Here is a 25131-nt window from a genome sequence, read left to right as displayed (position 1 = left end):
AAAAATGTCTTGATTTTCTAATTTTACACACAAAAAAAGAAAAAAATAAAGCCACCAGAGTATTTTGAGATATAAAATAGAAACAATTGTATTGGATTGCCTGTGTCGAAATTTGAAAATGTTTTTAAAGGTGAAAACTTTTGTTGAGATCTTATCACTTGAAAGTATACAAACTGGCATAATCAGCCCTTTATTTTTGTTTTTCTCAACATCATTGAACTAAAAAATAACATAAATTGACGAAAATCTCAGGGCCGCAACATGGTGTTCACTCTGCAATGTCATCAAGGACGGGACCGGGATTGACACTTAATTATCCATTGAAACGATAGCCGATAGCCTGTTTCATTGTGTCAGTTCATCAGCTTCTGCCTGTGCTTAGTGATGATGGTGATAACGAAAGTAGGATTTGCCAGGGCATTGCAGCGTTGTGTGACAGTGGCGAATGCTTCGAAGTTTTTGCGTTGTCAGACCTTCAAGCTTTTCTCAACAAGGAGCAAGATTTGTTCCTCTCCTCTAGTCAAACAGGTACTAGATCTAGATCCTAGTCTAAAGTTAAGAGTGCAGGGGAGTTGCATCTCTGCAACCAGCATTTGTAATAAAGTTACGAACTTGTTTTGTCAATAAATACTGTACATTTTATATGAATATTGATTGAATCGCCACAATGCAATACACATTTGTAGGGTAAGCCCTTATATTACCTAATTCAAATTGTTATATAAATTTATATAACTATAATAGTTATAACCTATTGACTATTGTAGGCCTATAACAGATAAATCTAATACGAACGCAATGAAAATATTATATTTTTGAGTAGGAGCTATCTAGATCCTAGGCCTAGATCTATATTAGAATCTAGATCTAGACTCTAAAATCTAATCTAGATCTAATCTAGATCTAAAAATCTAGCCTAAACAAATTTATCCTAGATTCTGGGTCCAATAAAATATTTCTCATCATGCTCTTTGAAAAATCAGGGTTAGGGTGTTGAAGGGGGCGTACCCCAGGCTTGAGGCAAAACTAAATCGGGTTGGGGAAGGGGCTAGGGGCAGGTTCTGATCCCTGTATTTCCCCCCATATTAAATTTTTAAAAATTAAAAATTAGTGTGTTTGAAATTTGCTCGACAAAATTGATTGATTTGCAATTACTTTACTGGTCTGCTCTTTTTTTATACACGCACTAGATCTAGATCTATAATATATATTATAGACTATTATAGATCTAGATCTAGATCTAGATCTAGTGTTTCTGTCCTAATATTGCTATACGCCATACGCACTATACATAGAATCTATATAGATCTATATGTAGCAGTGTTTCTGTCCAGATATTGATGCATAGATATAATAGATAGATCTAGTGTTTCTGCCCATCGTCTTGACTGAGCTTCCTTTCCAAAAATTTTTTTCCCCTCTTGGTCCTTTACTGTTACTTCTGGTTTCCCATATTTTCCAGAAAGAGTCTTTGTAGTCTGGTGTAAAGGATTCGCATGTTTCTTCCTGCTGGTGTCTCCTCTGCCCTCTCTGCAAGCCTGTTCATGAATTCCTCCTTGTCTTTTCTCTGTGATCTCTTTACATCTTTAGCTGTTGTCCTGTACTGCTCCGATACGTCCGCTTTTGATCCCCTTTTGTTCTACTTGCATTTGTCTCTGCTTTCAATTGTCTTCTAAGGCTAATCAAATCCAATGACCGTTGGTAATCCATTCCTTACACTTCAATTTCTTCTCATCGAGTATTTCTTGACATGTTGAAGTAAAGACTTCTATGACTTTGGTCCGGTGTATCTCCACCTCTATGTCCTCCTCACCAAGATCCACCAAGGGTTGAAATCTGTTAATTTCCTCAACTGCACTTGAAACTCCTCTTTCTTGTTGTGTCCATCTTAGTCTAAAAGACTTACTTGGAACTAGATCTATATTCTTTGGTTCCTGTTCTGGTTCCGTGCTTTTTTTAGACGAAGCTTGAGTTTTGCTAACCGCAGATGATGATCAGATCCAACGTCTACCCGTCTCGCTGTACTGTGACATTTTCCAGTGAATGCCTGAGCTTACGAGAAATACAAAAATGATCGATCTGGTTCTCTGTCGTTCCATCCGGTGATACCCAAGTAGCCTTGTGGATCCTCTTGTGGGGAAAAACAGAGCCTCCAATGACAAGACTGTTGAAAGCACTGATATTTTTGCAAATCACTCACCGTTGTCATTCATTTGTCCCATGATTCCCTCTTAACCTATGTTGTCCTGACCAATTTTGGCATTGGCATCTCCCATTATGATGTTGACATCCTTCCTTTGTAGTTTGTCGATGACCCCCTGGAGCAGGCTGTAAAAAGGGTCTTGTCTTCATCTGAAGCTTCTTTTGTTGGGGCGTAGATCTGTACTATATTAATGTTGATGCTCTTACTCCTGGTAGTGAAAGAAGCCATGATGATCCTCTCCCACTGTGGTTCCCATCCTCTAAGTGACTTCTGTGCTTACTTACTCAAAATAATTCCGACTCCCTCCACACGGTGCTTGTCTTCCCTCCCAGAATACAATATTTGTTCTTCCGAGCTGAGCTGCTTCTGTCCAGGCTGTATCGAGTGGGTTTCGCTGACTCCTAGTATGTGCAGCCTGTATATCCCTTCATCTCATGTGCCACTTGAGAACTCTTTCCTGCTTCGTATTTGGTGTGAACATTCCACGACGCAATCTGGAGAGACTTGTTCGACAGACAAGGGTTTGAGTCAGAAGAGTCCTTTCGGTTCTGTCCGCTGTCCTTCATTGTTCCTGCTGATACAGAAGCTCCCCTGTTTCCTAAGATGGAAAAATTATAAGGCGTGTTTGTCCGTGTTTCTATTACTTTCCTTTTTTACTGGGTCGGGTAGTTGGCCCTCCGCAAACTGGCACTTTTTGGGTGACCAGAGGTATGCACGTTTAGTCTCTTCTTACGACACGCAGTATCACGGCAGGTGTATTCTTTACTCCCCCATAATGGGGCCCCCATCTGCAGGGGTGAATATATAGTAGTGTTTTTGTCCAAATATTGCTATGCGCGCATTATATAGTGTTTCTTTTCAATGATATATATATATATATATATATATATATATATAGTGCGGTTTAGTAATATTTGGATAGAAACACTATATATAGTGTATAAAGACTCTACCTTATTGGTAATTTGTGTGTTATGCAGCCAAAGATATATATATAGCGGTTTCCTCAAAGCAGTGCATGTTTTGTTTTGTTTTTTGTAAGTGTTTTACAGTGCTCACAACTGCATGGTCATGAGCATGCGGGACACATTAAACAATTTTAGTTTGGTAGCAATTTTGAATTTTGCCGATAAGGGATCTTTCAATGTGCAACTTGCACATGGGACCCCCAAGATTTTTTGCAGAGAAGACTAGGTGTTAGATCTTATCTACCATAAGGTCAGGGGTGTGGCTGAAAGACAGCAGTAAGATGGAGCCAAGGAGCAGCAGTAGAAAGGTTGCAGAAAGAGTCAGGAGTCCAGAGGAGGGGGCAAAGGAGGTGAGGGGACGGGGGCAGAAAGTGGAGACGAAAACAGATGACAAAACATTGTTAGAAAGCCGGAAAGGGGGTGAAAGCAGAAAATTTTACCTACCTATAATATTATTTTATAATGCATGGCATCGTTGTGAAATCAGCTGTGCTTGTCAAAACAGTGAAACTGAATTATACCAATTCCAGCATTTTCCCACCGGCTTGGAAATTTTTATCGAATTTTTGTGTTTTGGTTCAACACCTGTATTGACCGTTTAATACATTTGTTTGGGTTTTATTGAAAAAAGTTTATCAAAGGCACAACAAATGTCTTTGCTGCCGTTTCCGTTCAACAGTTATTGCAAAAGCTACACTTTAAACGTGAATATAAAAGGCGACAATGTTTCCACGAACTCTTGGCTATGGAAGTCACCCTAACTTTAGTGGCTACGACTCGCTAATTATTTTTCCTTCTGAAACCAGGCGACCCCCACTTTTTAAAATTGCAAATGTCTCGACTTCTATTCAAGATAGGTGGACTTTTCTTTCCATCTAAAGATGGAGAAATGAACTAGCTGTAAGATGATACCAATAACTGCAATCCACATGCCAAAAATTGACAAGAGCCTTGTAGCACCGTGTTCTGACATATATTTAATGTATTATAAGGGAGACGTCGGGGAGGCTTTGGACACATAGATTCCTGCTTGTAAATTATTTATTGGTAATTTTGTCATTGGATTACATGATGTGTCTTGGGAATCTTTAAAAACTTAGCAAGCTGTGTTTTTTTTTTTTACCTCGGTGTGCAAAATCTTGCGCCTGTTGTGAATATATTGCATTCAACTAGGTGTCTAAATATTCATATACCTTGGTTTGTAAGCCTTTCACATTGTAATAGGGCACCAATCTTTTCATACTACAATGTCATATATATCTGTGCCTTAGGATGTCTGTCTCGTACCAAATTCATTAAAAAAGAACATGCCTTTGCTGTCATTCAGCTTGGGAAAGACATATGATGTGTCTTTTTCATTTGGAAACTAACGTCAGAGAAAGACAAGGAGGGGGACTTTGTTTGAAGATTTGGTTGTGATATAGTCTCTTTTCAATAGTTTTCATACAAAGACAAAAATCATGGTGTCGGTAGCCTAATGGTTAGGCTACCAAACTTGTAATCATGAGATTGGGTGTGCGGGGGTTCGGGCCTGAGCTCTGTCTGACAATGTGTCTTTTGGAGAGACACTTCACACAAATTTCCCATTTGGCTCAGTCCTTTCAGAGATGGACATTAAACTGGGATCTCGAGTTCGTACCTCTTAAATAACCTAATACATGTAGTTTTGATATGGGCGTGGAATGGTTGATTCTATTTTCTTTTGGTTTACCACTGTTTTTGGATAAACCATGTTTGGTTCAAAGGGACTCCATCGTATAATAATGTATATTGTTGTGTGGATTCTTTTTTCACTTACAACTTACTGATTTACTAATTTACTACAGAGGAACTCAGCTAATAAAGTACAATATCTCTTTAATAGTCATACTCACTATGGCAGAATCAAGTGGGCGATAACAGCAGAACGTCTTTTTTAGGGTATAACAATAACAGAATGCTGAGTTGCAAATCAATGTCTGAAAAATACATTTTAAACTTTGGCATTTGTCTTATAATTCTTTTTTTAAATTGTCTCAATAATGGCCAATTTGATACGTAGTTTGGTGTGTTTTTTACATGGCATGTATTAACATTCTGAAATCTGGATAAGAATAATGACTTGCGAGTTGAAGATTATTTAAAAACGTGTTTACTCTTCTACTGCCAGAGACAAAGGGAAGCTGTCAGCCTAAACTAAGAGCTGCGAATGTGAGGTTACACCTAGTAGAGCCACAACACAATCCACCCACTGTCATTGCCTACATTGATTGTGTTGTGTACCATGACAGTGGGCAGGCACAATCTTAGACACACACTATTACAGATAGCAATAGTAAAGTATTGTGAAATATGAGTGTGTGAATGGGTTGGGGGGTTTGTATTAATCTGTAAAATGGGGGGGGGGGGGGGGGGGGGGGTTAAATAGAGCATGACACAAAGTTACTCAAATTTTTTTTAATCTTTCTGCTATTCAGTATTCGACAACAATGGCTTCAACTGGAGATCGTATTAAATACTGGAGCAATCGCTGGGATGAAGGAAGCATTGGTTTTCACAAAGATGAAGTTCATCCGTAAGTAGAACTCTTTGAGTGTGTTATGAAAGATCATATTAATGTCTTTACTATGCTTTATTTGCATCAGCAAAATTAGCTTGCTTGTACACTGAAACACTTATTAGATCCCAAAGTTCATCTGATCTTGCTGTTTTACCAAGCAGTCGCCAGATTGTAAACCCTTATCTCAGCAAAGACTTCGTCAAACAGACAAAATACTTTAGATGGTCTATAGATGATCTTAGTCTCAATTTTCGATACATAATCTTAGCTCAGCCTGATTTATAATAAGCTAATCATTCCATAGGCATGAGGCTGCTTGTGTTGGTCGGTTAGTTAGGGAAACACCTTGTCGATTTGGCTTGATGAAAGTATTGCTCCTTAAAGTCCAAAAAATAATGTTTTGAAATTTTCCCTTGCTCACTTTGACAATTTTCAAAGCATAATTTATAATTAGACATAACAGTTTAGAATTTTGCTTTAATGAATGAAGTGCATTCTTGAGTGAACTTTGCTTTGCTACAATATAGATCTATGTTAGTTCTTAATACTAAGTACGATTTTTCTGCAACCATGAAGAAATGATTATATAAATGTGATTAAATCCTGTCTTTGTTTCGCCATCTCAGTATGCTGATAAAATATTTTGACAAGCTTTTCCCAAGTGGCAAGACCGGGAGAGTCTTTGTGCCATTGTGTGGGAAAACTCTGGACATGAGATGGTAAGCTTTCCCAGTTATCCTGTAATTTTTCTGTGACCCGTTGAGTCATGCTTGATGTATCGATATTTTTTCAAAATAGCGTTTATTTTATTTTATTAAATTAATGTCCATTGTCTGAAGATATTGATGAAATAAATATTTGTACTGGTAGCTTATTTGTCAAATGGAAACATAGTAAAGTTGAAAATTGATAAAAACACTGTTATAATGAGAAAAATGATTGGATATTACAGTGCTTTAGTAATGAGATTAATCTGATAAATAAGTTCATCAATAACATAGAAAGTTTAGGTTATCTTAAATTTTCTTAGAGAAGAATGTCCGGAGAAGCAATTTCTAATTGAAGGGGGTCAGGATCAAGATTAAGCCTTGTCAGTTAACACTTTCCCTACCACATTGTGGCTCGCGGACCTGGCCTCGCTGGACCGAGAGCCGCAAAATACGGCTCAAGTGGCTCACTATCTATTCCAAGCAAGGAGCTTAGAACTAATGGAGCCTCCTCTCTCTCTTCGCGGTGCCACGAGCAGTACACAGCGGTGGGAATCAAATATGGCGACCGAGTGTGGGCTAAATCACGAACTGTGGCGTTTCTTTTTATAGAATCTTATCGGGCTGGGCCACATTGTGGGGGTGGGCGGGGTGGGGGAATGCACGCAAGGAAGAGGGGATGGGGCTGGGATGAAAGAGGAGGGGCGGGCCTTGGGAAGGGACGAAGGAGAATGGGAAAAATTGAATGAGAGAGAGAGAGAGAGAGATAGTGAGTCAGACAGACAGACAGACAGACAGAGAGAGAGAGAGAGAGAGAGAGATTGTGATCAACTGACGGGCTGACGGATAATGACAGGGAGAAAAAAAAATTATGTGTGTGATACGGACTGTTCAATTCTTTAAGAGTTTTATGTTACAATCTAGTTTAAAAATCAAAAAGATGTGTAAAATAAGAAGAAAACTTGTACGAGTAACATAAAATTATCAAACATACCAAATTATAAAGATAATCTTTCAAGATGCTAAAATATTTAATTATAAGAAATGGATAAAAATATACTTTTAAACTGAATTTAAGATATATGATTGCATGATTCTAGGCGTGCGCCATAACTAACTTTATGTGTAAGGAATGGCGGACACAAAAGAGGGTCGATGTTTGCTTTATCTAATTGCTAACAGTATGTCTTGGTCTATAAATAATATTATTGATCACAATAATTTTGTTTCCTGGTTTTCACAAAGTGGAGCGCACAATGATTTCAAATATTTAAAAAAAAAGAGATAACAGCACCCTTGGAGGTGTGATCGCATGCATGAGCGTGGATAACCTTTGAAGGGTTGGGTTTTTTTGTTCAGTAAAGTATGATATGGAGAGCAGCGTTTTTAGTCCCTTATTACACTCCAGAGGGGGGTAATTTATCTTAGTGATGACTCTTGTGAAGTAAAATTTATTGTTGCTTTGTGTAGTTTATTTTTTAACAGCAGAATCTTAAGTGAACCGGAATTATTGATTGTGGGATCTTAGGTGAAGACTACAACAATAGAATTAAACCGAGTATAGTTCTATCTAACAAGACTCAAACTCTTATCCACCCCACCCTACCCTCTCCCCTCATCTGATATGGTTTGGTGTTTCTTTAACATAGAAAATATTCATCATTATTGTTGTTGAGTATTGATTTCATGTTCTAATGGAGCCTCTAGATATCTACATTTAGACTACAGTAGCATCCAATTTGCACACACAAAGGAAAGCAATATCTTTAATTAAAATGTATAATGTGTATATACATACACACACATAATAAGTATATATACTCATAATAATTATATAGATTATATATTTATGAATAAGAATACTTTTAAAAAATTGAGTATCTCAGTCTTTCTGCTGGGGTGTTGTATCCCTTTCAGCCTGGGTTGGCCTTGGCATGTAGCGCTGGTGCCAGCCTCTTATGAATATTAATGATTTAAATTGTGTTGCTGGGGGCATAGGAACACTTTCATTCAAATTTTTAAAAAGGGAAACAACTTAAAACTGTGAAAACTTCGGTCCACTGCAGCATCATATCGGTTCTTACACTTAAATACAACACAGGTGCAAGGCATTTTAACTAATTGACTTGCCTAATCTGAAGGACCGTGGAATAAAACCTTCTTTCTTATCTAGATTTCAGTGCCTTAGTCGGGCAATCGCGCAGCGCAGGTAGCCCACGGTTCCGCCACGAGAGAGGGCTCCTATCAGGCGTGCGGTGCCGGCCACAGAGCATCCTCCATTACTTTTAATCTCCTTGATTCCAAGCCAGTAATGAAGTTCTCGGCCGATCCAAGTTTTCAATATAATAGAATAAACTTCCTGTTAGCAGATACGAAAGAAAATATAGCACTGAGAGACGATTTTCAGTCATTTCAGCCCTTTTTTTTGTCCCCTTCGAAACGTAAAAATGAGAGAGAAAAAACCGCTTTCCTGACTTCAGTATATGTCTCATAATATGTTCATTTCTATATCAGGTACACATACATAACTTTAAGCATTTCTTTGCATCACTTAAGGCAACCTACCTGGGAAGTTTGAATGATGCTGTTGTTGTACTTTTTTTAGATATGACCTTTCAAAGCTGGAAAATTGTTGGTTTCATATGTCACCTTCGATATTGCATAATCACTTTTAGAAACCCCAAACTAATATAATTGGAATAAATCTTCAATATTGTATCACTATCTGATAGATTATTTTTTAACCTTCAGTTTGATGGGCAATATGATATGGTTTGAGTGTTTTTAGCTTGATGTTTTGACCTTTTCCTGTGGTGGGGTAGGGGCGTAAAAATAGGCCAGGGAAAAGCCCTGGGCCATTGGTGGATTTTGGCCTGGTAGGAAAAGAGTTAATTTGGATTTGAATTAATAGAAAGAATGTGCACCTTGTTAGACATAGTACAACGTCACATTTGTTAGTTTTATTTGAGGGATAAATATTTTTGGGAGTTTTCTTAAATTTTGGTTTGTTGAGTGGCTGACATTCCTTCTTTTTCTTTATGCATGTTGTTGTACTCTTAACGTGAGTATTTGTGATTTTCTGCTCGTTATATTTATTGGTAAGGCATGTTAGTAAGTGTAATCTACGCTCAATGTTTGCAGGTGTGAAATAATATGTTTCCTTGTGCACAAACATGAAATGGTATTTGCTCTTTATATCCATAACAGGCTGGCTGGCAAGGATATTTCTGTTGTAGGACTGGATGCTGTCCGCATGAGTCTAGAACAATTCTTCTCTGACCAGAACCTACAGTACACTGAGGAGAAGGCTCCTCAACTTGCAGAGAATGGTGCACTGTTAAAGGTGACTAGTGCTGTCTTCTGCTGTAGAGCTCTGTAATATCAAAGGCTATGGAATTACAATATATATATGGATTACACAGCTGTTTTCTGCAGTAGCATATGTGAGAAACAAAAGTTATCTCTACTTTATCTCTTTCTTTTTTCTCAGACCATGAACTCAGTTATTCTTTTCCTTATTCATGAACTCCACATGAAAAGAGCAATCTTAAGTTGTGTGATGACCATATTAAAAGCTTGCTTTTAAAGGCCCAGATGATGAAGGTCCCACAAGACTGTTGTTTGTCTTTGACAGGTCACTCGTAGCGTAGTGTACCGTGCACAGTATGCAGAATGCAATTTGTAGTGTTCTTGAGAGAAGGGGGGGGGTTGGTATTTCTTTTTCATGCTCATGATATTTCTTTAAAAGCCTGAACCCAAAAACTGTTGATGGCTGAAATGACGAGCCGATCAGTCGTCATTTGGAAATGCATTATACATGGCGCACCAGCAGTGGAATTTTAGTTGCAGTGTGGGGTTCCCCATCGAGCGTCTTATCAACTCCGCCTAGCCCTGGGGGCTTTCTGCACTTCTTCAGTGGAGAGCCTCCAAGCCGAGGCAAACATACCTTAGAATAAGCAATTAAACAAAGCTCAACACCAGAGAACCCAGCACACGACTGTATTTTCAGAACAAACCCAGACTCCATCAACAAATTCAAAAACAAGGAATAATTCATCAAACCCTTCGGACTCAGAGTCCTTGAGGACCATAAAAACATACACTTTTCCAAACTAGACATCCAACAATTTCTTTTCCCCGAACTCCCTCTGTGGCACCTTACCAAGGCAAAAATAGACTTACAGCTGACCACACACACCAAAGCAAGCACAAACACTAAAACATTTAAAGCAGAATACAAAACACTTATAGAGTAATACCCCGGTGCAGAGCTAATCTTTACAAATAGCTCTAAACTGGACTCCGCTGTGGGCGCCGCTACCCTATTCCCAAACAGTACACACCATAGGAGACTCCATCCCGAAGCCTCCATTTTCTCTGCGGAGGCCTCTGCCATTGACATGGCACTGGACTCTGTAGAAAATTCTCCTAACAAATCTTTCCTTATGTCTTGCACCACCTCACTTACAAACTACACACTCTTACATTAAAAAATAGTTAACAACAAAAAATTCACACTTTGGCTGAAACCGGAAAAAGTATTCTGTTCGCATGGCTACCTAGCCATGTAAGCATCCGAGGACACCAGCAAGTGGACCTCCTAGCCAAAGAATCCTTGTCCCTTCTGTTTGGATCAACGACGAACACTCTCCCACAGACTGACTTTAAAAATAAAGAAAAAAACTACACCTCCAGTCTGTGGGAGACTCATTGGAAAAAAATAGAAAACAATGAACTACTCAATATTAAGCCCAAACTGGGTCCGCGAAAACCTTCGGGCCTCTCCAGAAAAGATGAAGTCATTTTTACTCGATTAGGCATCGGACACACGTCCCTGACACATAAATACCTCCTTCAGGGAGATGAGAAGCCGTTTTGTGTCAGATGCAACACAGATTTTACCGTTTGACACATTTTAACAGAATGTCTAGATTTCGGAGAGATACAAAAAAATGGAAGATCTGTTTTCAGTCATTGATCCTAACAGAGTCCTTGATTTAATAAAGGCCAACGGAAAATTGTGAATAACATTGTTTAAAATTGTTAATGTTATTTAAAAAGTTGTTTTAAATTAGAAATTTATTTACATCAAATTTTTAGTATTTTAGCATTTTAGTAGAAGTGTTGACCAGAATCAGGCTGAGCAGTGAACTGTTGTGAATGGAACCTATTTTTTTTTTCACGCGCTCATATGATCTTATGCAGTTGCGAGCGCCGTAAAACTCTTACTAAAGCAAACTAGGGGATCAGCTTCCCTGTCGCCGCTCTGTCTGGGCTGACTTAATTTTTGGTACTTTTCAACGTAAAGTTCTAGGTATATCCTTGTATTTATGGTAATTATCATTTAATGCACCCAAAGCATGCATTTCTGCTCTTGAGACTCAAAAAAGAACGGACATTATAACTGTACCCCCCTGGGCGGTGCTACTGACTGAAGTGTCTTTAGGCCATTCCCAAAGGGGGGGGGGGGGGAGGTTAATATGTTCTTATGCATAGTAGAATTGTAATTGGGCTGATGTCATGCTCATAAGGAGTCATAACTGTGCCTAAACTGCAACAGGGAATTGCTGCTTTTTCTTTCCTAATCCTTACTATCGTCATTTTTCCTCTATTTCTTTTGTATGTTTGTCTCATTATTGTGACCCGCTATTTCCGGCGTGCCTTGATAGTCGAAGCAGACTTTGTGCTGTTGAAGCAGAGTAAGCCTGATTCTCTGTAAGGATTTCTCTGTTGACATCCATCCCTTGGCGCTCATATGACCTTTTGCTGTTGCGAGCACTCAAAACCTCTTCTAAAACTAAAACTAAAACATTGTAACTTGTCTGGTTATTTAGTTAGACGCGCTGAAGTCGGTATGGCATGGCAATGCTAAATTGTCAATTTTTTTGAACAAATGTGAATGAAAAAAAAAATCAATTAAAAAAACTCACTTAAAAAACTGTTGAACTTTTGGAACATGATCAACATAACATTGGTGCAGATACTCAGAAAGGATAGTATCTGCACATATAATAGAAAGTTGTCATTTTGCAACTTTACCCATCTGGCACACAATTCGCTTAGAAGTAATTCCTCCAAATACAACTTTTTTTGTCTAATACAATCGTGAATATTCGCTTATTTTCTCGAAAGTTTATAAAAATTACCCTGTAGTCTCTCTATGAAGAAGTACAAATCAATTTTAACGCCAGAATATATCTATAATGCAGTATACGAACAGTATCTGTTACAGTCCAGAAATTCCTTACTTTTGTTAAAACACTAAGTGTAGGTTTTTAAGTTGACTAAATAGCAGGGATGACTTCTTGTAATTGGGTTATAAGAATAATTTAACTAGCTTTCCAGTGACACTGAATCATTACCAGACTTTTCCAGCTTTTATTTCGTTTCTATGACCATTTGCAATACCTGACAATGTTCTGATCTCTTTACATTTATAAGTGTCCGTGCATATTTCTGACAAAAACTAAAAATGAATGTGTCAGCTGTCATTGTTTTTATTACATACAAGAAGTATATCTGTACCCATGTATTTACACAGTTTTGTGTTTTTTTAAAAACTGCATTAATATATCTTTCTTAGTTGTATGCAGGCTGCCACAGACACAGCATGATTTATGAACAAACACAGTGTAACTTTCTCTTGTTTAATGGTAAAACAAGAGCTAAGGCTGAGTGTTTTTTGTCATAAAATGCAGATGTGCATCTTTCTGCTCTTATAACTTGACTATTACTACTTGCGCAGATTTAAGATTTCCCATAATAAAGGACATGATATTCGTCGTCAGTAGTCACATATTTAGGAGAGACCTGTCATGTCATTTTTAAATAAACAATCATTTGTTCATAAATATGTAACTAAAATAAGGACAAATTGGAATACTCTACAAACACTTGTCTAGAACAAAAACTAAGGTACATAGATTAACAATACTAACGCAGAATAAATCTCAAGACATTGATTTTTTAGTACTTCAGTTTCAGTGTAATAGTTTGCTGTGTAGGGTGGGGAAGAAGGTATATTGTTTCAAATGTAGACAAAAATGCGAACTTCTTATTTAAACAACACCGACAAAGTCGCTTCAGAGCTCATTTACCCTGTGACCCAGCCAGGGAGCTCCGGCGGGCTGCTGAGTCACACTAACTAAAATTAACAGAATCGGACGAAAAGTGATGCCGTGTATAGGGGAAGGGGAAAATATGGTAACTTTTTAAAATAACACATGATAGTTCGAGATACAAAATATAGAGTAATTGTTCTTCTTAATGGACTTAGACTTAAGTGGTTTATTCCCTATAACTATAATGATTTACTAATGTATTGTCTATTGTGTGTATTTTTTTTTCAGAGTTCTGATAACAAAATTCACTTATATCTGGGAGACATGCTGAATTTTAGTCCGTAAGTTTATCTGTTTGTTACCTTACTGTAGAGGCAAACAAAATCAGAAGGAATACTTGTACTTTGTGGTTGGTTTTGGTTTCTGTAGTGTTAAGGATCAATTTTGAGTATGTATACCTACTGTTACTGTGTTTACTGCAGTATGCAGCAGAGTCAATGAGCTTGATGAGTTACGATTTTTCTTTTTTGTCAGCTTGTCTTATCCAATGTGTTTTATAGTATACGCTTGTTAAAAAATTCCTGTGTCTTTCAAAATAAATTCTTTGTACATTTGGTAACCAGCCAGATGGTATATGGGGGGGCACCTTTGGTTCTGTTGAAATACAGTGGAGTTCGGTTATTCTAAATAGATTGCTCAAGGTGTGAAGGAATAAACACACAGGGATTCTATTTTGTATTGGTTTACCGCTGTTTCTGGATTAGCAGTAGTGTTCCGTTTAATTCCGACTCCACTGAAGTCTTCTTTGTTTTATTTTTTTTCCCCAGCTTTGCGATGATTGTGACCCTTATTTACTGGTTGAGTAATGGCCCTTTCTCTTTATAAATTGTTGTGTTCTTTGCTACAGAGATGTGGAAGGCACATTTGAAGCTGTGTGGGATAGGGCATCTCTTGTGGCTCTCAACAGGGAAGATGTGAGCAAGTGAGTGTTTTTGTTGTTTTTATTTTTATTTTTAAATATTTTTGGGGAGAGGGGGGAGGGTTAGAGGAAGGTGGAGGGACTGTTGTGTTAATTATAAGATTAACTCCTTATCTTTTACAAACTGCCATCTGTGAGTAGCTTGAGGTCAGAACCACAGGGCCGGCAATCCACTGTCAGCGGCTTGGTCAAATTCCTTTATGACGATGATGACATAATATTAATTTTACGGCAATCACAGAAAATAGAAATAACTTTTTTTATTGGGAGCTCTTAAATAAGATGAAGAATAATAAAAGTAGTTTCATTTGTTTTGATTTAATGACCAAATTAGTGACGTGTATATCACTCTCAGGTTTTGTACCAAAAAAGGGCCCCAGCATAGTGGGAAAACCCCCTCCACAGGTAAAGAGTTATACTGGTTTTTGTTTTTTTTTGGGGGGGGGGTTCCCTTGTGACTCGAATTGGCAATTTTCGCGATTTCAAAAGAAATTTGCCTATTCAGGTCGTTCAGAAAATGTTAAAAGAGGAGCATGCTGACTTGTATAGCAATATACTTATCTGTAATACGGAAACAGAACTGTTTGTTGCCTCTTTCTTGTGCTACTGTAGTCACGCTTTCCTCAGGAGGGAACAGCAGAGGTCACTCATCTCAATCCTGTGACAGTGACACTGCTTAACATCTTTTGTAGCTCACCTTTACTAAATTTTTTTTTCCCCTTGTTCTCAATGACAGCAGCTAGACAGTCAGTCCGATGTCGCGCTCAAACTGTGCAGTTCGCTTCAACTCTGAGAGACTGCCTTAGAGCTTTCTCTCAAGGGGAGCCACATTTTGCCATGTCTGTATACGAAGGGTGGCGTAACGCGGGCAGTTCCGAAGGATATGGTTGGCATCCTCTTGGCCGTGTCCACATTCACAGATCGCTGACTCTCCCACTTTTAATTTGGTGTGCATATGGTGCTTGAGTCTGTTGTGGCCACAACGGAGTCTAAAGATTGTGACCTGGTCTGCTCTATTTACTACCTTTACTAATGATCAGTGGACAAAAGGGCCTGGTGATAGGTCATTAGCAGGTGCTGCGGGTTGATATACATAATATATGTAGTTCATACATTGACTAATGTAAGCCTTGTCTTGGACTGAAACTGAAAGAAGGGCTTAAAAGGTCCGAATAAGTTTTTTTAACACCTATGTTGAAAATATCTTAACTGCTCTATGCTTTGCTGTGTTAATCAGTGTTTTGCATTTTGTTTTTCTTGTTTTCAGATATGTTTCTATTATCAAAAGCCTGTTGAAACCAGGAGGGCGCTGCCTGTTAGAAGTTATGGACTATGATGTGAGCATTATGGAAGGTGAGTTTTTTTTGTGTGGGTTTTTTTTTTGGTAAATGTTTTACGGCGCTCGCAACTGCATAAGGTCATATGAGCGCGCGGGACACATTAAACATTTTCAGTTGGTGGGAAATTTTGAATTTTGCGCGTGTGAGGGCTGAAACTTACTCCTTATCGATTTTAGACCACCAAGGGATCTTTAGCATGCTCAACTTGCACACGAGACCTCCGAGATTTTTCGCCCTTGTCCGAGAAGGCTAGGTGTAGATCTTTCCTACCAAAAGATCAGGGTTGTGGCTGAAAAACAGCAGTAAGAAGGAGCCAAGGAGTAGGAGTAGAAAGGCTGCAGAAAGAGTCAGGAGCCCAGAGAAGGGGGCAAAGGAGGTGAGGGGGTGGGGGCAGAAAGTGGAGATGAAAGCAGACGACAGAACATTGCTAGAGAGCAGGAAAGGAGGTGAAAGGAGAAAATTTTAGAGAAGAACATGTTTCCGTCACGACCCGGATTCGAACCCGGGACCTTTGAATGAGAGGCCAATACCTTAACCTCTTAGGCCACGAGGGCACCAAAGGTGAGTTTGGCCTTGGTGGGAGCATTGATGGTTGAAGAGCAATGCTTGTGAATCCTTATTTCATTTTAGTCTTTTTCACCAATTATTTATTCACTTGATGTTTTTATCTGTTTTATAAGCACTTATTTTGATCATTAACTATTAAGACAAACAAAATAAATGCATAAACAGTATTCAGAAGCTTGATTTATTACTAAAAATAATGAAATTGAAAAGGATAACTATTTGCCTGCCCGAATTTTATAAAAAAGGACTCGTGACTTGCAAAAAGTAACACCCTTGTCTGAATACTTTATTATACTGAAGTAACAGTAAGAGTAAAAAGGAGGTTTGGTGAACATCTAGTCTCAGAATTATACGTGTCATAAATTCTATTTTAATTTACTGTCTCTGTGTTCTTTCTTTCACTCTTCTTTACCTCAGCTACCTACCAAAGCAAGTACTCCCATCATGTTGTTGTTGTTGTTAGCGATCCAGTAGCATCTGAACGTTAACTCTTCTGCATGATGCCATTCGGTAATAGTTGCATGTTTGTTCTAATTGTTGGCTTGAGGAGTAGAGGCAATTAGATGTGTGGGGTAGCTTGGGAAGAAAACATCCCCTTAAATCAGTTAGTTTTCTACAGAAAAACAGATGATGTTCCACTGTCTCTGAGGGGTAGTCACATAATGGGCAGGCAGCAGACTGCTTTATTCCAATTCGGTTGAGATGTTGGTTGAGAGGTACATGTTGTGTTCTAAGTTGGAAGATTATGGATTGATCTCCCCTCCTCAACTCATTGATTGGATCTTTGACCAGTGGTTTATTCATGTGGCCATACATCCTCCTTCCTGTCGTACCTGTGGCCCAATCATTCATCCACTCTTCCTTGAGGTTTGACTTGTTCATTTGGCAGCAGGTGGTGTAATTCGTAGGAATTTCAGGCTGAGGGAGACTAGCTCCTTTCTTTGCCAGTACTCCCATCATCAATTGGAGTTCTGTGTTTTACATGTAATGATCAGCCTTAGATTTGAATGTAGTATGCTAAAAGTTGTTTTAACTCACTTGAGCCAATTCCCGTGCATTAATGGGACGTGCTGCCAGTCCGGTGGCCAAATCCCGTGTATTTATGCGAGGCGCTTTAGTGGGTTGATATCTCTGTTGTTTTTTGGTTGCAAGTTACAGGAAGCACCGACTAACAGTTGCCACTTGTTTCATTCCATTAAAAAATTTTGTGAAGTTAACTGCAACAAACTAAGTCGGACACCCCTGCATTGCAGTAGAAGCTCTGGGAACCGACACAAAGCCGCTGTCATTTTTAGAGTGGAGATATCTGCTCAAAGACATAAATGAAACATGTTTGAAGTGTTTAAAGGGTCTGATAGTGAACTATAAGGCTAAAGCTCCCACAATGTCCCACAAAACTTACTAGAAGCTCCTAGGTCTATGGATAGGGCTGTAGTTCAGGCAATGAACAGTTACGAGCTGGACCCCCTTTCGATGAGAGGAAGGATTGGTGCATTAACATCAACTGAAAGTCATTCGCCTACTATATTTACACTCTACTGGAACAGAGCAATAAATCTTGAGAGATGAAAAAAATTAGAAAGTCTTGATCTATACTCTCAATACAAAATGTGCCTCGCGAGATATCGCTTCTGGCACTTCTGCTGTGAAGGGACAGCGTTGCAGATTTGTTTCGTTTCTCAGTGGAATAATCACAAAAGCCAAAGAAGGACGGGACCTTTTTGTCAAACATATTTTTCTTAATTCAGGAAATGAATAAATAAAAAATCAGGCTCCTTCATGGGGACCTATTTATCTTTTTGCAGGTTCTTGCTAACTTTCAACTCTCTAGCTGTCGTAGTTTTATGGGAAAAGTGACATGTGTTTCCAAATTGCCAAATATATAATAGATGTTATAAATTGATTTTCTATTCCGCTTCCGTGGTTGTACACTCCAGAATTTCAAAGGTGTGGAATCTGTGCGCATGGCAAGTGAACAGAAACCTCACTTGTTTACAATGGCGTCTTAGAAGACAGACTTTCCCAAGATTAGATCAAAACGTAACTAATGAAAAACTGAAATGATAAGATAAGATAAGATGGTGCTCTAAACTACAGTGACTTCATGATCCTCAATAAAACTGTGCACCCTTTAAATGATTCTGCACCACCATTAATTTTGTCAAATTCGAAAGTTAAGTGGTTGTGAAGTTTTAGGTGGCCAAAGTGACAAACTTTCACAAATCTGCTAGAGTTGGTGTTCGGTGAAAGTGAAAGTAGGAATCTTCTTCTTCCAAGTATAGTCCAAGTGATATACAAATCTAGTAGTTTTAGATGTTGGAATAGTAGCAGTTAATCTATTAGTAGCAGGTAGGCCCATAACAATACACAAGGTGAGAAAAGGACGGTAGTTTCTCAAGTGTGGACTTCAGACTGAACTTTTGCAACAGGATACAGTCGCACTATTTGCAGAATGCATCATGCACTCCTACTGGGACTCAATTTTATGCTTCCTCACCAAGCTCAACATACATAAATTAGAATTAACTGCTTGTATGTGGTTTCTGAGTTGCTCAGAAAATGTTCTATAACACATAGAAGAAGTAATATGAAAACTCCATGCAGAACAGTTATTTTTTGTTACATGATTTTATTACGAATTGGGCTTAAAAAATGTGCATAACCCCCAGACATTGCCATTTTAAAATATTGATATATATATTTATACATATTATTGTTTTCTTTTCATAATTATGTTTCAGATCTAGGGGATCTTTCAACTCGTCCGCCACCACCACACCCGATGTATGAAGCTGAGTTGAAACAGCTATACGGTAATTCATTCTTCGAGTGAAACAAATCCATCAGAACCTATGAGGCAATAGAAATGAAATTCCCCCAACATACATAGCATTTGTCAGAACTGAAGATATGAGATCACTTACTGAATTAAACACTGTTTTATTTCTAGTTTTTCTCCCCAGCGGAGATTCTCTGATTCTCTCTGTGGTAGAGAGTAGAGTTAGATTGAGCTTGCTCGAGTTACTCACGAGGTGTGCTTTACTCGACCCACCTGAGTAGTATTGTCAGTTCTCGGAGCAGCAATTTTTTAGTAGTATTTACCATCAATTCTTGATAGCGTTGTTCCAAGAAGTGTCTCCGTTATGTCTTGTTAAAAGAAGAAAGCATGGTGCTTTCATTGTGGGAAGTTATGTCAATATTTCACATGCCTTTCTGTTGTAGTACGTACAGTAAAGGGATTTGGGGTGGGGATGGTAGGATGACTCAAAACATGAGGATTCATAGGCTCGAGAAGTATCAAGCTTGGCATCGAGTGCTTGCAAGCATGAAAATATCGAGTGCTTGCAAGCATGAAAATATCGAGTGACACACAACATTTTTAGAGGGAGAAAAGAATTGCAGAAATTTTCTTAACCAGAGGACTCATGCGTTGTCTGGACCTTGATGGGAACATTTTTAATAAAGACTTTCTATGATGTCAGTTGTTTTTGAAGAGCTTGTTGGTTTACAAAACAACAACTAAAATCAGTGACTGTATTGATGCAGGTTTAAATGCATGACATGACTCGTTTTGGAATGTAACTCTGCACAAGGTGGTTATTTGTCAGAAACCTATTTGATTGACCATCTCCCACTCTTTTTACCCCTCAAACTCCAGGACATCTAGCAACAACCGCCCTCCCCCAACTTGAGGAAACATCTACTTTGTAGTTGAAGACAACTTATAGCATAGATGTATACTATAGGCACTAGATACAGTACGCCCCTCTCTCGCCTTGCTGCGCGATGGCCACATTCGACCGCAGCGTCCGCCATGTTTTTTGTGGCAAGTTGTGTGAAGGAGTTCATGCTAAAGCAATGGGCTAGGCATGTTTTCTCTCTCTCATACGGGATAGGCAAGGCTCGGTTTTTGTTGATTTTTTTTTTTTAATGGGCGCCATGGCATACTATATCTAAATTACTAAATAGCAATAATACAGCGTTCTTTCTACAACTAGATCTACAAATAAATGTATTATTAAATAGATAAATATAGAGATATAGGCTTTAATAAAAAGATTTAAAAAACCACCTTTATTTCTTCATCAGCACTTTATCAACGAGGTGGTTTATTTTTTATTGACTGAATCAAAGTGTATAGGGCCTATAGAACTTTTTAAAAGAAGTATGAAAAGATGTGGGTGTCATGGAAACCTCCCATAACCACCCCACCCTCTCTCTCCTCCCGAATCCCAATACCAACCCCCCCCCCCCCCCTCAAATATATGAGTTTGGCATTAAATTAAATCAGGACGAGCCACTGGAAAAAAATTCCAGAGCTTTTCAGCCATTAGGTGTAGGAAGGCAATGAAGCTCTTGATAAAGCAAATTCAGCCAAACAAATGATAAATACGTGTACTGGTATTTTAAAAATCGAGTTACACTTTCCCCTGTGACATTTGAACAGGAAACTGTATTTTCATTCTTATGTTCACTTTTTAAAAAGTATAATAAATAAGTAGTGTTTTTTATGTGGTATTAAACTTTGGATTATATTGATTTTAAGAACTAAAGTACACCATATACAGCACTGAAACTAAAGCTCCTTCTATTGCTGTTTTAAGTAAGTCTAATTTTGGACTTGAGTAAAACAACTGTGACAACTCTGGACTCACTAAAGATTAAAAAAAGTGAACTTAATGTTGTTTTGTAGCCTGGTCAATTGTTTTTCTACACAGTGTAGTGATAACTGAAACAAAAACCTTCACTAAGGTTTTTTGGACGACATTCAATAAAACAAAACATTGAAAAGTACACTGTTTGATAAAGAAATTTCCTACCCATTGTGAAAAAGATCTAGCTGTTAGTCAACCTTAACTTCACATGGCTCAGAACCTTACTGATGGCTCTTTATGTTTAAAAAAAGAAACTCGGAGTGACTATTTGTGTCCATAAGACATATTTATGCGCTAAAAATAGATGATGTAATAAAAGAAAACAGACATCACTGAACTGCCTGACAGAAGCAGTGATGAGTTATTTAAATTCATTCGTGCAATAAAAAATGTGCCAAACACATATTAAATTTAAATGCTGTGCATATATATATAGCAAGCTCAGCACCAAACGCACTCTGACTATGGTTTCCTTAGTCACTAATAAGCTTAGGTATTTATTATATCCTATTCATTACATCAAACATTTTAGACATGAGCCTATCTTTGGCTGCTCCCACCCATCACTATAATCATCATCCCATAAAAATAGTTATGATTGATGATACTGTTATACTACTATTAGTAACTATGTTTAATATCTTACGTCAGTGAGTCATTGTCAATTGAGTGAAATTAATACCTCAAATTAGTAGATCTAGCTTGGATTTTGTGATGTTTAAGTAAGACAAGGCAAAATTGCAGTGGTTAGATCTGATATCAATTTTAACTGAAAGGTAAGCTTTGATCAGACCAGGTTCTTTATCTTTTCGAATATTTTCTTCAAAACATAGATAGATCTGAATCTAATCTGTCAAAATTCTTATAAATCTTATTCTGACCAGTGAAATGAAAGAGGGGTTCATTTGGAGGCTCTGTTAGTACATTGATAAACGTAGCAGTGTTGCACCATCCTTTCTGGTCTCGTTTTATTGTAAAGAAAGTCTCTAAGACTGCGTAGTTATAATAATAATATAATAATAATAATAATAATTATTATTATTATAATAATAATAATAATAATAACAATGTAGATCATTTCTATAGCGCCCACAAACACAGCTCTAGGTGCTTTAGTCACAAATGCACACTCACACGCACTCACACACGCACACACACACGCGCGCGCACTCACACACACACATACACACACACACACACACACACACACCTACTAGCTTATCACACGCAAACGCTTACACATCGTACAAACATGATCTAGGTCTACTTCTAGATCTACGTCTAGACGTCTATGGGGACATGGCATTTCTTTGGATTACATAAAAGAATGTCAGTATTATTTTCATTAAGCTGGAGCTTATTATCAATCATCCCGTTCTTGGCATCATCAATGCACACCCTTGGTGGTAGGCAAGGTTTTAACATCTGATGGTGGAGCAGATCTGCACAACTGTGTATCATCTGCGTGGATCTACATGTATGTGATAATTCATACTCAACTGTGCTTTCTAATCACAGCTCCAAGCGGCTGTGTATATAACATATACTCGATTGGACACAATAAGACGTTAATCCAGAAAGGGACTAGAGGTTTCACTTGCTTGCACTTTTAAGAGAATCACTTTAGATTAAAACACAACGGTAGAATCAAATAAAACACGTAAGAGCAGAGACACGCCTACTCACATGTAAACAAACTTTTTAGCCGCACTTAAAAATGGCCGCCTACAAACTCAAATGTTTTCGTGTCACGTGACCTCGTACGGACTCTAGTTTAAAAGGGGGTAACTTTGTGACTTATAGGCACTTCCACTCACTTCATTGGGTCAAAGGTCGTGACTTAAAACATATTTTAAGATGGTGATGTCATCATTTGTGTTATCTCATTTATGGAAACTTGCTCGTCATAAAATAGAAGTAACAATTTTTTTAATGCAAAGACTAAAGAACCAAGCTGCAAGATAAAGTCCATATATTGATTTCAAAGTTGCAGTAATGTCTTATTAGTGTTCAAATAATCTTGCACCACAATGTCTTTTTAATTTACCTCAGGAGTATACTTCATCTGGAAATTTACAGTCCATTAACAAAAGTCAGTTGAAGACTGCCTTGAAAATTATTTTTTTTAAGTTGGAGCTAGGGCTTTGTCCTCAGTGTAGAATTCTTCCACACACACACACACACACACACACACACTCACACTCACACACACACACACACACTCACACACACACACACACACACACCCATTGCATTAAAGAGGGGCTTCCACGTTGACCACATTTAAATTTGGTCTAAAGACAAATTTATTCAAATTCTATTTTACCAACTAGTTTGATTCTTCAGTCAACAAGTGTGATCAGCTGTCACAGTGCTTGTCGTTTTGGGTATATTTTTTCTAGTCAAATTACAGGTTCAAATGTATTTGAAAGGATTATTGCTCATTACATGGATGGGTCAGTATGCATAACACATATCATGGTGTAAGCTGTCCAATTTTGTATTTTACTCTTATTGTGAAACGCTTACAGCCACCTGGGACTGGGGGTTTTAGAACTTATTTTTATTTTTACTACGAGCCATATTACAGTCATTTGTTATATAATTATAATATTTATTATTCTTATTTTTATGGTGGTGATGATGATCAACAAGCCCAGGGGTTGCTGGATGAACTCAAGTGGCATCCGTTCCTTACTCATGATAGTATCTTAAGATTTATTTTTGTGGTTGGTGGCTCATGCTAGTTCTGCATAATTTAAACCCCTGCCACCTTGTCCTTCCTGCAGAGCCGGAGTTTACAGTGCAGTACCTGGACAGATGTGAGAGGCTACTGGCTGGGAAAGACATCCATCTACAAGTATTTTTACTGACAAAGCAGTAATTTACTTCGCAATCCCTGTATGTGAGGTCCTCCTCATTTTGCCCTGTTGTTTGTGACCTGTTGTGAGGATTGGAAGGACACTGTCATTGATGGATCACACAACTTGTTTCAGTTAATAAATGTGATATTATACTGCAGATTGATTATTTTGGACCATCTGGGCATGTTATGATTTGTATTCACATATTTTAATCAGTATAAATATGGAACCAAAGTTACTTAAGTCATATTGTGTCAGTTGCATAATTATATATTTGCTGTTTTCACTGGTTTGATTTTTCTCTCTTGATTTCCATTTAGTCCATGCTTACATGCTGTTGATTTTTGTCAATGTAGGTCACTGATCAGGGTAGGAATGCCCCTAATGGGTTTGTAACGGATGTGTATAATTTTTAGCCCCCCCCCCCCCCCCCACCCCCCCCCAGGGCAGGGCTTTTGACTGAAGTGTCTATAGGTCTTTCCCAAAGGGGGGATATTAACATGTTCTTAAGCACAGTAGAACTGTCAATGGGCTGGTTTATCAATGTCATGCTCATACTGTGCCGTAGGGGGCTCTCGTGGCCTAGAGGTTAAGGTGTTCACCTCTCATTCAAAGGTCCCGGGTTCGAATCCGGGTAGCAACCGAAAAATTTTCTTCTCTTAAATTGTCTCCTTTCACTCCTTTCCTTCTCTCCTGCAATGTTCTGTCGTTTGCTTTCGTCTCGACTTTCTGCCCCCACCCCATCACCTCCTTTGCCCCCCCCCCCCCCCTCTGTGCTCCTGACTCTTTCTGCAGCCTTTCTACTGCTTCTCCTTGGCTCCTACTTACTGCTGTCTTTCAGCCACACACCTGATCTTCTTGTAGGAATGATCTACACCTAGCTTTCTCGGACAAGGGCGAAAAAATCTCGGAGGGCCCGTGTGCAAGTTGTGCACGTTAAAGATCCCTCGGTGGTCTAAAATTGATAAGGCTAGGCTTCGGTCGCCACCCGGGCAAAATTCAAAATTTCCTGCCAACTGAAAATGTTTGGTGTGCTCATATGACCTTATGTAATTGCGAGCGCCATAAAACACTTATCAAAAAAAAGATAAACACTGTGGCGGAACATCTTAGGGGAAACTGCTGCTTTTTCTTTCCTTATCCTATCGTCATTATTTCCTCTTCTTCTTTTGTATATTTGTCACTCTCTAATGAACTGCTATTTACAGGGTGCCTTGATAGTCAAAGCAGACTTTGTGCTATTGAGGC

The 25131-nt window shown here is 38.3% G+C and overlaps 1 protein-coding gene across 2 annotated transcripts; it reads left to right on the top strand.

Moving 5' to 3' along the window:
* The first annotated feature begins 215 nt into the window (after positions 1-215).
* Positions 216-24169, top strand: LOC101852544 (probable thiopurine S-methyltransferase). Of its 2 annotated transcripts, none has more exons than XM_005098488.3 (9): positions 216-528; positions 5628-5725; positions 6337-6429; positions 9625-9760; positions 13767-13819; positions 14386-14460; positions 15725-15810; positions 19106-19177; positions 23809-24169. In XM_005098488.3, the coding sequence occupies exons 1-9, from the start codon at positions 385-387 to the stop codon at positions 23901-23903; spliced, it is 852 nt and encodes a 283-aa protein (XP_005098545.2). In that variant the 5' UTR covers positions 216-384; the 3' UTR covers positions 23904-24169. The 2 variants fall into 2 exon arrangements, with proteins under 2 accessions (XP_005098545.2, XP_035825696.1); XM_035969803.1 differs by lacking the exon at positions 216-528 and adding an exon at positions 569-687.
* Positions 24170-25131: the final 962 nt, after the last annotated feature.

Source organism: Aplysia californica, unplaced genomic scaffold (assembly GCF_000002075.1).
Source record: "Aplysia californica isolate F4 #8 unplaced genomic scaffold, AplCal3.0 scaffold00184, whole genome shotgun sequence".
NCBI classification, from domain to species: domain Eukaryota; kingdom Metazoa; phylum Mollusca; class Gastropoda; order Aplysiida; family Aplysiidae; genus Aplysia; species Aplysia californica.
The sequence above is the reverse complement of the archived record's forward strand: the minus strand, read 5'-3'. Positions and strand labels throughout refer to the sequence as shown.